Source organism: Loxodonta africana, chromosome 4 (assembly GCF_030014295.1).
Source record: "Loxodonta africana isolate mLoxAfr1 chromosome 4, mLoxAfr1.hap2, whole genome shotgun sequence".
Taxonomy (NCBI): domain Eukaryota; kingdom Metazoa; phylum Chordata; class Mammalia; order Proboscidea; family Elephantidae; genus Loxodonta; species Loxodonta africana.
In genome coordinates, this window is record NC_087345.1 from 11,274,377 (window position 1) to 11,288,062 (window position 13,686).

At 41.3% G+C, this 13,686-nt stretch overlaps 1 protein-coding gene across 1 annotated transcript in view; it reads right to left on the minus strand.

Annotated features, from left to right (window-relative positions):
- The window catches only part of MEI1 (meiotic double-stranded break formation protein 1), a 122,541-nt gene that overhangs the window by 46,784 nt on the left and 62,071 nt on the right, over positions 1 to 13,686 (minus strand). The window contains exon 18 of the mRNA XM_064283440.1: positions 10,958 to 11,126. Within this exon, the coding sequence (XP_064139510.1) occupies positions 10,958 to 11,126 (169 nt within the window). The remainder of the gene's footprint in view (positions 1 to 10,957; positions 11,127 to 13,686) is intronic.

The window sequence follows — 13,686 nt, forward strand, 5'->3', positions numbered from 1 at the left end:
ACTATGCAAAGGCATTTGACTGTGTGCAGCATAACAAATTATGGATAACATTGCAAAGAATGGGAAATCCAGAACACTTCATGTGCTCCTGAGGAACCTGTACACAGACCAAGAGCAGTCATTCGAACAGAACAAGGGAATACCGCATGGTGCAAAATCAGGAGAGGTGTGCGCCAGGGTTGTATCCTTTCACTATACTTATTCAATTTGTATGCTGAGCAAATAATCTGAAAAGCTGAACTATATGACGAAGAATGGGTCATTCGGATTGGAGAAGAGTCATTAACAACCTGTGATATGCAGATGACACAACCTTGCTTGCTGAAAGTGAAGAGGACTTGAAGCACTTACTAATGAAGATCAAAGACTACAGCATTCAGTATGGATCAACATAAAGAAAACAAAAATCCTCACAAATGGACCAATAAGCAACATCACGATAAATGTAGAAGATAGTTATCAAGGTTTTTTTTTTTTTAATTTTTTATTGTGCTTTAAATGGAAGTTTACAAATCAAGTAAGTCTCTCACATGGAAATTTATATACACCTTGCTATACACTCCTTGGAAACCCTGGTGTTGCAGTGGTTAACTGCTATGGTTGCTAACCAAAAAGGTCGTCAGTTCAAATCTACCAGGCGCTCCTTGGGAACTCTATGGGGCAGGTCTACTCTTTCCTACAGGGTCGCTAAGAGTCGGAATCGACTCAATGGCAGTGGGTTTGGTTTTTTTGCTATATGCTCCTAGTTGATCTCCCCCTAATGAGACAGCACACTCCTTCTCTCCACCCTGTATTTCCGTGTCCATTCAGTCAGATTTGGCCCCCTCTTCCTTCTCATCTTGCCTCCAGGCAAGAGCTGCCCACACAGTCTCATATGTCTACTTGATCCAAGAAGCTCACTCCTCACCAGTATCAGTCCAATTCCTGTCTGAAGAGTTGGCTTTGGGAATGGTGCCTGTCTTGGGATAACAGAAGGTCTGGTCTTTTTAAGGTCAGCATTCCACTGCTCTCCTGCTCCCTCAGGGGTTCTCTGTTGCGTTCCCTGTCAGGGCAGTCATTGGTTGTAGCCAGGCACCATCTAGTTCTTCCGGTCTCAGGTTGATGTAATCTCTGATTTATGTGCCTCTTTCTGTCTCTCGGGCTCATATTTTCCTTGTGTCTTTAGTGCTCTTCATTCTCCTTTGCTCCAGGTGGGTTGAGACCAATTGACGCACCTTAGATGGCTGCTTGCTAGACACCACTCTCCAAAATGGGTTGCAGGATGTTTTCTTAATAGATATTATTATGCCAATTGACTTAGATGTCCCCTGAAACCATGGTCTCCAAATCCCCGCCCCTGCTACACTGGCGTTCAAAGCATTCAGTTTAGTCCAGAAACTTCTTTGCTTTTCGTTTAGTCCAATTGTGCTGACCTCTCCTGTACTGTGTGTTGTCTTTCCCTTCACCTAAAATAGTTCTTGTCTACTATCTAATTAGTGAATACCCCTCTCCCTCCCTCCCTCTCCACTCTGGTAACCAGCAAAGAATATTTTCTTCTGTGCTTAAATTATTTCTTGAGTTCTTGTAATAGTGGTCTCATACAATATTTGTCCTTTCGCAACTGACTAATTTCACTCAGCATAATTTCTTCCAGAGACTTCCATGTATGAAATGTTTCACAGATTCATCATTGTTCTTTATTGATGTGTAGTATTCCACTGTGTGAATATACCATAATTTATTTATCCATTCATTCGTTGATAGGCACCTTGGTTGCCTCCATCTTTTTGCTATTGTAAACAGTGCTGCAGTGAACATGGGTGTGCATATATCTGTTCGTGTAAAGTCTCTTATTTGTCTAGGATATATTCCAAGGAGTGGGATTGCTGGACCATATGGTAGTTCTATTTCTAGCTTTTTAAGGAAGTACCAAATCAATTTCCAAAGTGGTTGTATCATTTTACATTCCCACCAGCAGTGTATAAGTGTTCCAGTCTCTCTACAGAAGTTGTCAAGGATTTGAAAAACATTTCAAGGTGTCAAGGATTTCATTTTACTTGGATCCACAATCAATACCCACAGAAGCAGCAGTCAAGAAATCAAACAACTGCCCAGCTATCACCAATGACTCCCCCGACAGGGAACAAAACAGAGAATCCCTGATGGAGCAGGAAAAAAGTGGAATGCAGACCTCAAATTCTAGCAAAAAGACCAGACTTAATGGTCTGACTGAGACTGGAGGGACCCGAGAGGTCACAGCCCCCCAGACTCTCTGTTAGCCCAAAACTAAAACCATTCTTGAAGCCAACTCTTCAGACAAAGATTAGACTGGACCATAAGACATGAAATGATACTGGTGAGGAGTGTGCTTCTTAGCTCAAGCAGACACATGAGACTATGTGGGCAGCTCCTGTCTGGAGGTGAGATGAGAAGGCAGAGGGGGACAGGAGCTTGTTGAATGGACATGGGAAATACAGGGTGGAGAAAAGGAGTGTGCTGTCACATTGTAGGGAGAGCAAGTAGGGTCACATAACAATGTGTATATAAGTTTTTGCATGAGAAATTGAATTATAAACTTTCACTTAAAGCACAATAAAAAAAATACATATACATATATATAATAATAATACACACTGCACTTGACCCAGAAGGGGCCTTTCAGTTCTCACACTGCCAACTGCCTGTTAGATACCTAGTCGCTATTGTTAACAAGAAATTAAAATGCATAATAATTGTACACTTACTGTAAAAAAAGAAAAATCAAACAACGCATTGCATTGGGTAAATCAGCTGCAAAAGACCTCTTTAAGGTGTTAAAAAGCAAAGATGTCACCTTGAGGGCTAAGGTGCACCTGACCAAAGCCATGGTATTTTCACTTGCCTCATACGCATGCAAAAGCTAGATAATGAACAAGGAAGACCAAAGAAAAATTGATGCCTTTGAACTGTGGTTTTGGCAAAGAATATTGAATATACTGTGGAGTGCCAGAAGAATGAACAAATCTGTCTTGGAAGAAGTACAGCCAGTATGCTCCTTAGAAGCAAGGGTGGTGAGACTTGGTCTCACGTACTTTGGACATGTTATAAGGAGAGACCAGTCCCTGGAGAAGGACATCATGTTTGGTAGGGTAGAGGGTCAGCAATAAAGAGGAAGACCTCAACAAGATGGACTGACACAGTGAGTGCAACCATGGACACAAACGTAGCAATGCTTGCAAGGATGGTACAGGACTGGGAAGTGTTTTGTTCTGTTGTACATAGGGTTGATATGAGTCAGAACTGACTTAGATGGCACCTAAGAACAACAACAATTTTACGTATGTGAATTTCACCGCAATTAAAAAAAGAAAAAATAGATAAATAAGAAATGTTGGTAAAGATGTGGAGAAAGCGGAACCCTCAAGCATTGTTGGTGGGAATACAAAACGGTGTAGCCACTGTGGAAAACAGGCTGGTAGTTCCTCAAAAGTTTAAAAATAGAGTTACCGTGTGACCCAGCAATTCCACTTAGTTTGGTGGACCAATATTGAGCCTACTGCCTCAACTCTAAAAATGGCAGCCCCTCCATCTTCTCTGCAACGTCAATCCCTTGCCTTTTGACACTTAAATGAGTAATTTCGTTTATAAAGCTCAGCACAAAGCTGGCTCCCGTGATGCAGAGATTAAAAATGTCCCAAATATCTAACTTTTCCAAGCTGCTGTACCACTCCATCATCTCTACCATCTACTACTCCCTCTTGCCTCAGTACTCTCCCTCCTGTGTTTGGGTTTCCTAATTTCTTGCAACATCTCACAAAACTCAAGGACCATATAAAGGAAATGGCTCATAAGGTTTTGCTGGCTGGCAAGTCCCACACTTGTGGGTCAGGCGTAGACTTCTCTCTGGCCCTCAGTCTCTGCTGAAAGGCACTCAGCTTTCTCTCTCTGTGGGCTGGGAAGCTCACTCGCTGCCTCCTGCTGGTCTCTATTGCTGGTTTCTGCTGTGGGTATCTCCTTCTTTGGTGGTGGTGGTCTCTCCTCTTTTCTCTGGAATTGGCTCTCTTTTAAGGCAAAACTGACCAATCCCCATGGTAGGCCAAAATTACCCTAGCACACAATCACCTGGGTAGGAATCATAAGACCATGGCTATAAATGCCACACACAAAAGTAATTAATCCACTATACACTGCACCCCACCTGGTTCATCTCTACCTTTCCAACTGCTACTTTCCAGGTTCTTCTGAGTATCTTCCACCTCAACACAGGGTTAAGGGATGGTCTTCCCCAGGATTCTCTCTTTGACCCACCCCTTTCCTCAGCTTTTAGAGTACAGCTTGAAGATGCTCAGATCTCTGCCTTCATCTCAAATTTCTCTACCTTCATCTCAAATCTTGCTTCTGAGCTCCAGAGCCAACTGCCAAATAGACATCTTCAGTAACTCACCTAGCCTAGTAATTACCCATATATATTTTTAGATCTTGAAATTTACTTAAGTACTAGAGAAGGTATGTCAACTAGTTAAGTTCTTAAAAACGAAATTGAATATACTGAATTTATAAATGCAATTAAAAATTTTGAAAATATTTAATCAAGTAAGTTTAAAAATGGGATCAAGTACTAAAGGTATCTTGTTGTTGTTGTTAAGGTGCCATCAAGTCAGTTCCGACTCATAGCGACTCTGTGCACAACAGAACGAAACACTGCCTGGTCCTGCGCCATCCTTACAATTGTTGTTATGCTTGAGCTTATTGTTGCAGCCACTGTGTCAATCGACCTTGCTGAGGGTCTTCCTATTTTCCACTAACCTTGTACTCTGCCAAGCATGATGTCCTTCTCCAGGGGCTCATCCCTCCTGACAACATGTCCAAAGTATGTAAGACACAGTCTCGTCATCCTTGCCTCTAAGGAGCATTCTGGCCGCACTTCTTCCAAGACAGATTTGTTCATTCTTTTGGCAGTTCATGGTATATTTAATATTCTTTGCCAACACCACAATTCAAAGGCATCAATGCTTCTTCGGTCTTCGTTATTCATTGTCCAGCTTTCAAATGCATATGATGTGACTGAAAATACCGTGTCTTGGGTCAGGCGCACCTTAGTCTTCAGGGTGACATCTTTACTCTTCAACACTTTGAAGAGGTCCTTTGTAGCAGATTTACCCAATGCAATGCGTCTTTTGATTTCTTGACTGCTGCTTCCATGGCTGTTGATTGTGGATCCAAGTAAAATGAAATCCTTGACAACTTCAATCTTTTCTCTGTTTATCATGATGTTGCTCATTGATCCAGTTGTGAGGATTTTTGTTGTCTTTATGTTGAGGTGTAATCCATACTGAAGGCTGTGGTCTTTGATCTTCATTAGTAAGTGCTTCAAGTCCTCTTCACTTTCAGCAAGCAAGATTGTACCATCTGCATAATCCTCCTCCAATCCTGATGCCCCATTCTTCTTCATATAGTCCAGCTTCTCAGATTATTTGCTCAGCATACAGGTTGGATAGGTATGGTGAAAGAATACAACCCTGACGCACACCTTTCCTGACTTTAAACCAATCAGTATCCCCTTGTTTGGTCCGAACAACTGCCTCTTGATCTATGTACAGGTTCCCCATGAGCACAATTAAGTGTTCTGGAATTCCCATTCTTCGCAATGTTATCCATACTTTGTTACAATCCACACAGTCGAATGCCTTTGCATAGTCCATACAACACAAGTAAACATCCTTCTGGTATTCTCTGCTTTCAGCCAGGATCCATCTGACATCAGCAATGATATCCCCGGTTCCACATCCTTTTCTGAAACCAGCCTCAATTTTTGGCAGTTCCCTGTTGATAAACTGCTGCAGCCGTTTTTGAGTGATCTTCAGCAAAATTTTGCTTGTGTGTGATGTTAATGATATTGTTCTATTATTTCCACATTTGGTTGGATCGCCTTTCTTGGGAATAGGCATAAATATGGGTCTTTTCCAATCAGTTGGCCGGGAAACTGTCTTCCATATTTCTTGGCATAGATGAGTGGGCACCTCCAGCGCTGCATCTGTTTGTTGAAACATCTCAATTGATATTCCATCAGTTCCTGGAGCCTTGTTTTTCGCCAATGCCTTCAGAGCAGCTTGGACTTCTTCAATACCATCAGTTTCTGATCATATGCCACCTCTTGAACTGACTGAATATTGACTAATTCTTTTTGGTATAATGACTCTATGTATTCCTTCCATCTTCTTTTGATGCTTCCTGCGTCATTTAATATTTTCCCCATGGAATCCTTCACTACTGCAACTCGAGGCTTGAATTTTTTCTTCAGTACTTTCAGCTTGAGAAATGCCGAGCGTATTCTTCCCTTTTGGTTTTCCATCTCCAGCTCTTTGCACATGTCATTATAATACTTTATTTTGTCTTCTCGAGAGGCCCTTTGAAATCTTCTTTTCAGTTCTTTTACTTCATCAATTCTTTCTTTTGCTTTAGCTGTTTGACGCTCAAGAGCAAGTTTCAGAGTCTCCTCTGACATCCATCTTGGTCTTTTCTTTCTTTCCCGTCTTTTCAGTGACCTCTTGCGTTCTTCGTGGATGATGTCCTTGGTGTCATTCCACAACTCGTCTGGTCTGCGGTCACTAGTGTTCAATGTGTCAAATCTATTCTTCAGATAGTCTCTAAATTCAGGTGGGATAACTCAAGGTCATATTTTGGGTCTCGTGGACTTGCTCTGATTTTCTTCAGTTTCAGCTTCAACTTGCATATGAGCAATTGATGGTCTGTTCCACAGTTGGCCCCTGGCCTTGTTCTGACTGATGATATTGAGCTTTTCCTTTGCCTCTTTCCACAGATGTAGTCAATTTGATTTCTGTGTGTTTCATCTGGTGAGGTCCATGTGTATAGTCGCCATTCATGTTGGTGAAAAAAGGTATTTGCAATGAAGAAGTCGTGGGTCTTGCAAAATTCTATCATTCGATCTCTGGCACTGTTTCTATCACCAAGGCCATATTTTCCAACTACTGATCCTTCTTCTTAGTTTCCAACTTTCGCGTTCCAATCACCAGTAATTATCAACGCATCTTGATTGCATGTTTGATCAATTTCAGACTGCAGCTGCTGATTAAAATCTTCTATTTCTTCACCTTTGGCCCTAGTGGTTGGTGCGTAAATTTGAATAATAGTCGTATTAACTGGTCTTCCTTGTAGGCATATGGATATTATCCTATCACTGACAGCGTTGTACTTCAGAATAGATCTTGAATAATTTATAATTTGTAAGTCACTTAAAAGCTTAAGAAAAAGCAGTCCTTTGATTTCAAAATTTTAATAAACTGTATATATTATAACAAAATAAAACCTTTTGCCACTGAGTCAATTCCAACTCAGAGTGACTCTAGAGGACAGAGTAGAACTGCCCCATCAGGCTTCCAAGTCTGCGATCATTACAGAAGCAGGCTGTTACATCTTTCTCCCACAGAACAGTTAGTAGGTTGGAACTTCCGATGTTTCAATTAGCAGTTGAGTGCTTAATCACTTCACCACCAGGGCTCCTTATAAATTGTATGTTGTTGTTCGGTGCCATCAAGTCCGTTCTGACTCATAGCGACTCTATGTACAACAGAACAAAACGCTGCCTGATCCTGCACCATCCTCAGAATCGTTGCTATGCTTCAGCCCATTGTTGAGCCACTGTGTCAATCCATCTCCTTGAGGGTCTTCCTCTTTTTTGCTGACCCTCTACCTTACCAAGCATGATGTCCTTCTCCAGGGACTGGTCCCTCCTGAAATATGTCCAAAGTATGTGAGATATAGTCTTGCCACCCTTGCTTCTAAGGAGCGTTCTGATTGTACTTAATCCAATACAGATTTGTTCGTTCTTTTAGCAGTCCAATATTCTTTGCCAACACCACAATTCAAAGGCATCAATTCTTCTTTGGTCTTCTTTATTCACTGTCCAGCATACGTCGTGCATATGAGGTGACTGAAAACACCATGGCTTGGGTCAGGTGCACCTTAGTGTTCAAGGTGACATCTTTGCTTTTTAACACTTTAAAGAGGCCTTTTGAAGCAGATTTGCCCAATGCAATGCGTCGTTTGATTTCTTGACTGCTGCTTCCATGGGTGTTGATTGTGGACCCAAGTAAAATGAAATCCTTCACAACTTTTCTCCTTTAATCGTGACGTTGCTTACTGGTCCAGTTGTGAGGATTTTTGTTTTCTTTATGTTGAGGTGTAATCCATACTGAAGGCTGTGGTCTTTGATCTTCATCAGTAAGTGCTTCAAGTCCTTTTCATTTTCAGCAAGCAAGGTTGTGTCATCCGCATATCTCGGGTTATTAGTGAGTCTTCCTCCAATCCTGATGCCCCGTTCTTCATTTAGGTCAGCTTCTTGGATTATTTGCTCAGCATACAGATTGAATAGGTACGGTGAGGGTATACAACCCTGACGCACACCTTTCCTGACTTTAAACCAATCAGTATCCCCTTGTTCTGTTTAGACGACTACCTTTTGATCTATGTACAGGTTCCTCATGAGCACAGTTAAGTGTTCTGGAATTCCCATTCTTTGCAATGTTATCCATAATTTGTTATGATCCACACAGTCAAATGCCTTTGCATAGTCAATAAAACACAGGTACACATCTTTCTGGTATTCTCTGCTTTCAGCAGGATCCATCTGACATCAGCTATGATACCCCTGGTTCCACATTCTCTTCTGAATCTGGCTTGAATTTCTGGCAGTTCCCTGTTGATATATTGCTGCAGTCGCTTTTGAATGATCTTCAGCAAAATTTTACTTGCATGTGATATTAATATTGTTTGATAATTTCGACATTCGGTTGGATCACCTTTCTTGGGAATAGGCATAAATAAGGATGTCTTCCAGTCTGTTAGCCAGGTAGCTGTCTTCCAGATTTTTTTAGCAGAGACAAGTGAGCACTTCTAGTGCTGCATTCATTTGCTGAAACATCTCAACTGGTATTCCATCAATTCCTGAAGCCTTGTTTTCGACAACGCCTTCAGTGCAGCTTGGACTTCTCCCTTCAGTACCATCAGTTCCTGGTCATACGCTACCTCCTGAAATGGTTGAACATTGACCAATTCTTTCTGGTACAGTGACTCTGTGTATTCCTTCCATCTTCTTTTGATGCTTCCTGTGTCGTTTAATATTTTCCTCATAGAATCCCTCAATATCGCAACTCAAGACTTGAATTTTTTCTTCAGTTCTTTCGGTTTGAGAAATGCCAAGAGTGTTCTTCTGTTTTGGTTTTCTAACTCTTTGCACGTGTCATTACGATACTTTACTTTGTCTTCTCGAGCCTCCCTTTGAAATCTTCTGTTCAGCTCTTTTACATCATTTCTTCATTTCGTTTTAACTATCAACATTCAGTAGCAAGAGTCTCTTTTGACATCCATTCTGGCCTTTTCTTTCTTTCCTGTCTTTTTAATGACCTCTTGCTTTCTTCATGTATGATGTCCTTGATATCAATCCACAACTCGTCTAGTCTTCGGTCATTAGTGTTCAACGTGTCAAATCTACTCTTGAGATGGTCTCTAAATTCAGGTTGGATACACTCTAGGTTGTACTTTGGCTCTCGTGGACTTGTTCTAATTTTCTTCAGTTTCAGCTTGAACTTGCATATGAGCAACTGATGGTCTGTTCCACAGCTGGCCCCTGGCCTTGTTCAGACTGATGATATTGAGCTTTTCCATCATCTCTTTCCACAGATGTAGTCAATGTGATTCCTTTGTATTCCATTTGTCTGGGTCCATGTGTATTGTTACTGTTTACGTTGTTTAAAAAAGGTATTTGCAATGAAGAAGTCATTGGTCTTTCAAAATTCTGTCTGTGATCTCTGGCATCATTTCTATCACCAAGGCCATATTTTCCAACAACCAATCCTTCTTCGTTTCCAACTTCTGCATTCAATTACCAGTAATTATCAATGCATCCTGATTGCACGTTCAATCAATTTCAGACTGCAGAATTTGGTAAAAATCTTCAATTTCTTCATCTTCATCCTTAGTGGTTGGTGCATAAATTTGAATAATAGTCATATTAACTGATCTTCTTATGGGTATAGGGATATTATCCTATCTCTCACAGCGTTGTACTTCAGGATAGATCTTGAAATGTTCTATTTGACGATGAATGTCATACCACTCCTCTTCAATTTGTCATTCCTGGCATAGTAGACCATACGATTTACCAATTCAGAATGATCAAAACCAGTTCATTTCAGCTCACTAATACCTAGGATGTTTATGTGTTCCATTTCATTTTTGACAATTTCCAATTTTCCTAGATTTTTACTTTGTACATTCCACATTCCGATTATTAAGAGACGTCTTTGCCTGTTTCTTCTCATTTTGTGTTATGTTACATCAGCAAATGAAGGTCCTGAAAGCTTGACTTCATCCAGGTCATTAAAGTCAACTCTACTTTGAAGAGGCAGCTCTTCCCCAGTTGTATTTTAAGTGCCTTCCAACCTGAGGGGCTCATCTTCCGGCACTATGTCAGACAATGTTCTGCTCCTATTCATAAGATTTTCACTGGGTAATTCTTTTCAGAAGTAGACTGCCAGGTCCTTTTTCCTAGTGTGTCAGTCTAGAACATCAGCTGAAACCTGTCCTCCATGGGTGACCCTACTGGAATTTGAATACTGGTGGCATAGCTTCCAGCATCACAGCAACATGCAAGCCCCCACAGTACTACCAACTGACAGACACGTAAATAGTATGGTAACTATCAAAACCAAGGTAAATCACTTAAGTCTTTTTTATGTGTGCAAACACTACTCTCAAGTATATCAAAGAGCTCTCACTAGCATTCTGGGCTTCTGTCTCTCTCAGCACTGGGTCTACGTACCATCTCACCTCCCCTTCAAAGATATGAGCCCCTGTGGGATACAACCCAGTGCCCAGCACCAGGCTTGAAGAGTGTGTCTCTGCAAATATTTATTGAACTGAACTGGGCTGCAGACACAGGCCCAGCACCCACCGCCAAGCACCAGCCCTGAGCACTGACCTGTCCTCATGGATGTAGGCCAGGTAGAAGAGAATCAGGATGCAATACTGTCTCTTTCGATCAGGTCCCTCCACATACTGGCAATCGGACAGGAAGGCAAGGCTTTCGGGGCCCCTGCTGTTTATCTGGGGCAGCCCATGCTGCAGAAGCTCAGATGCTGCAGAGAGTTCTGGGGAGGGAACAAGCAGGGAAAGTCAAAAAGAGAACATTGGAGAGCAGGTAATAAGCACACGAGTACCTACTACAGGCAGAGTACTGCACAGGGCAGAGAGGCTACATGTAGGACAGAAGGAAATCTGGGCCCTTTTCCTTTTGCAGCTTTCAGCCTACCAGGACACACTATAGTTAACACATGGAAGGACATGGAATTGCCTCAAAAAAGCTTCATTCATTTGACAAACTTTCACTACGTAGCTGCTCTAGGCCAGGCTCTGAGACCCAGGTCCTACCTCCAGGAGCTGGCAGCTGGTGGGAAGAGACAGACATTTGCTATGCATGTGATGATTATGGCTTTGAAAGTAAGGGGGAAGGGATGACTAATGCTGCCTGGAGTGGGGTAGGCAAGCTTCACAGAGGAGGAATCTGTAGAAAGTGAACCAAAAGCAAGCAGAGAAATTCTACCTCCTAAAAAAATATCAGGCTTGCTGGTCTGACAGAGGCTGGAGAAACCCTGAGAGTATGGCCCCCAGATACCCTTGGAACTCAGTACTGAGGTCACTCTTGAGGTTCACCCTTCAGCCAAAGATTAGACAGGCCCATAAAATAAAACAAGATTAAATGGGCATACCAGCTCAGGAGCAAGGAAGAGAAGGCAGGAGGGGACAGGAAAGCTGGTAATTGGGAACCCAAGGTCTAGAGGAAGTATTGACATGTCATGGGGTTGGCAACCAATGTCACAAAACATGTATTAATCATTTAATGAGAGACTAATTTGCTCTGTAAACCTTCATCTAAAATACAGTAAAGTGTGACAAGGTACAAAAAAATAAGTTAAACATAAAAAAATAAAAAACAGGCAGAGAAGGGAGGGAAGAGAATCCTAGGGACATGGGACAAGGAGTTCAGAGGCCCAGAGGCAAGTTGTTCAGTGTGACTGGACCATCAGTGAAGAGATGTGGAGTGTCAGGAGTCGAGGAACTGTGTGATGTAATTTGTAGCTAGAATGTGAAAGACCTAGAATGCCGCTGAAAGAATTTGGATCTTACACCGAAGGGCAGAGATTCTTACATTTCCTATGAAACCTCTGTTTCATAAAAGAAAAACCAAAACCAAACCCACTGCCGTCAAGTTGATTTCAGCTCATAGTGACCGTTCAGGACAGAGTAGAACTGCCCTATAGGGTTTCCAAGGCTGTAAATTTTTATGGACGCAGATTGCCACATCTTTCTCCCACGGAGCAACCGGTGGGTTTGAGCAGCTGACCTTTCATTTAGCAGCCGAGCACTTTAACCACTGTGCAATAGATCTTTTTTTTTTTAATAACATTTTACTGTGTTTTAGGGGAAAGTTTACATAGCAAATTAGGTTCCCATTTAACAATTTTTATATAAATTGTTCCATAACATTGGTTACATTTTTCACAATGTGTCAACATTCTCATTATTTCCATTCTGTTTGCTCTGTTTCCATTAATCTAGCTTTCCCGCCCCTCCTTAGCTTCTCATCTTTGTTTTCCCATAATGGTCACCGTTTGGTCTCATATATTTGATTACTTAAGGTAGCATAATATTGATGGGTGATATTGTTTATTTAATAAGCCAATCTATTATTTGGATGAAAAGTAACCACCAGGAGTAGCTTCAATTCCAGGTTCAAAGAGTATCTTAGGGCAATAGTCTTGGGGGTTCCTCTAGTCTCTATCGGTCCAGTAAGTCTGGCTTTTTTTAGGAATATGAATTTTGTTCTACATTCTTCTCCCTGTCCCTTTCCATTTGTGTCCCTGGTCAAAATGGTTGGTAGTGGTATCTAATTCTTCTGGTCTCAGGCTAGATGAGGCTGTGGTTCATGTGGGCTATTAGTCCTGTGGACTAGTGTCTTGAGTCTTTGGTTTCCTTCATTCTCTTTTATTACAGACCAGTAGAGACCAATAGTTATATCTTAGATGGCTGGCTCCATGGCACCTAACAACAACGGCTAATGATCGCAAGCATCTTTTCATGTATTTGTTGGTTGCCTGAATGTCCTCTGGTGAAATGTCTATTCATGTCCTTTGCCCATTTTTTTGATTAAATTGTTAATGTTTTTGTTCAGTTGTTGAAATTTTCTATATATTTTAGAGATTAGACCCTTATCAGATATTTCGTTGCCAAAGATTCTTTCCCAGTCTGTAGGTTCTCTTTTTACTTTCTTGGTAAAGTCTTTTGATGAGCATAAGTATTTAATTTTTAGGAGATTCCAGTTATCTAATTTATCTTCTGTTGTTCATATATTTTTAGTTTTGCTTGATAGACTATGCTGAAAATTAGGTCCCCTAGTTTTGACTGTATGTTATCTTCTAGGAACTTATAGTTTTAGCTTTAACATTCAGGTCCTTTAACCACTTTGAGTTAGGTATCATGCATGGTGTGATGTATGGATCCTGATTCATTTCTGCAGATGGATACCCAGTGTTGCCAGTACCATTTGTTAAAGAGACTATTTCTTCCCCATTGAATGGACTTTGACCCTTTGTCAAAGATCAGCTGCCACTGATGCATAGATTTACTTCTGGGTTCTCAATTCTATTCCAT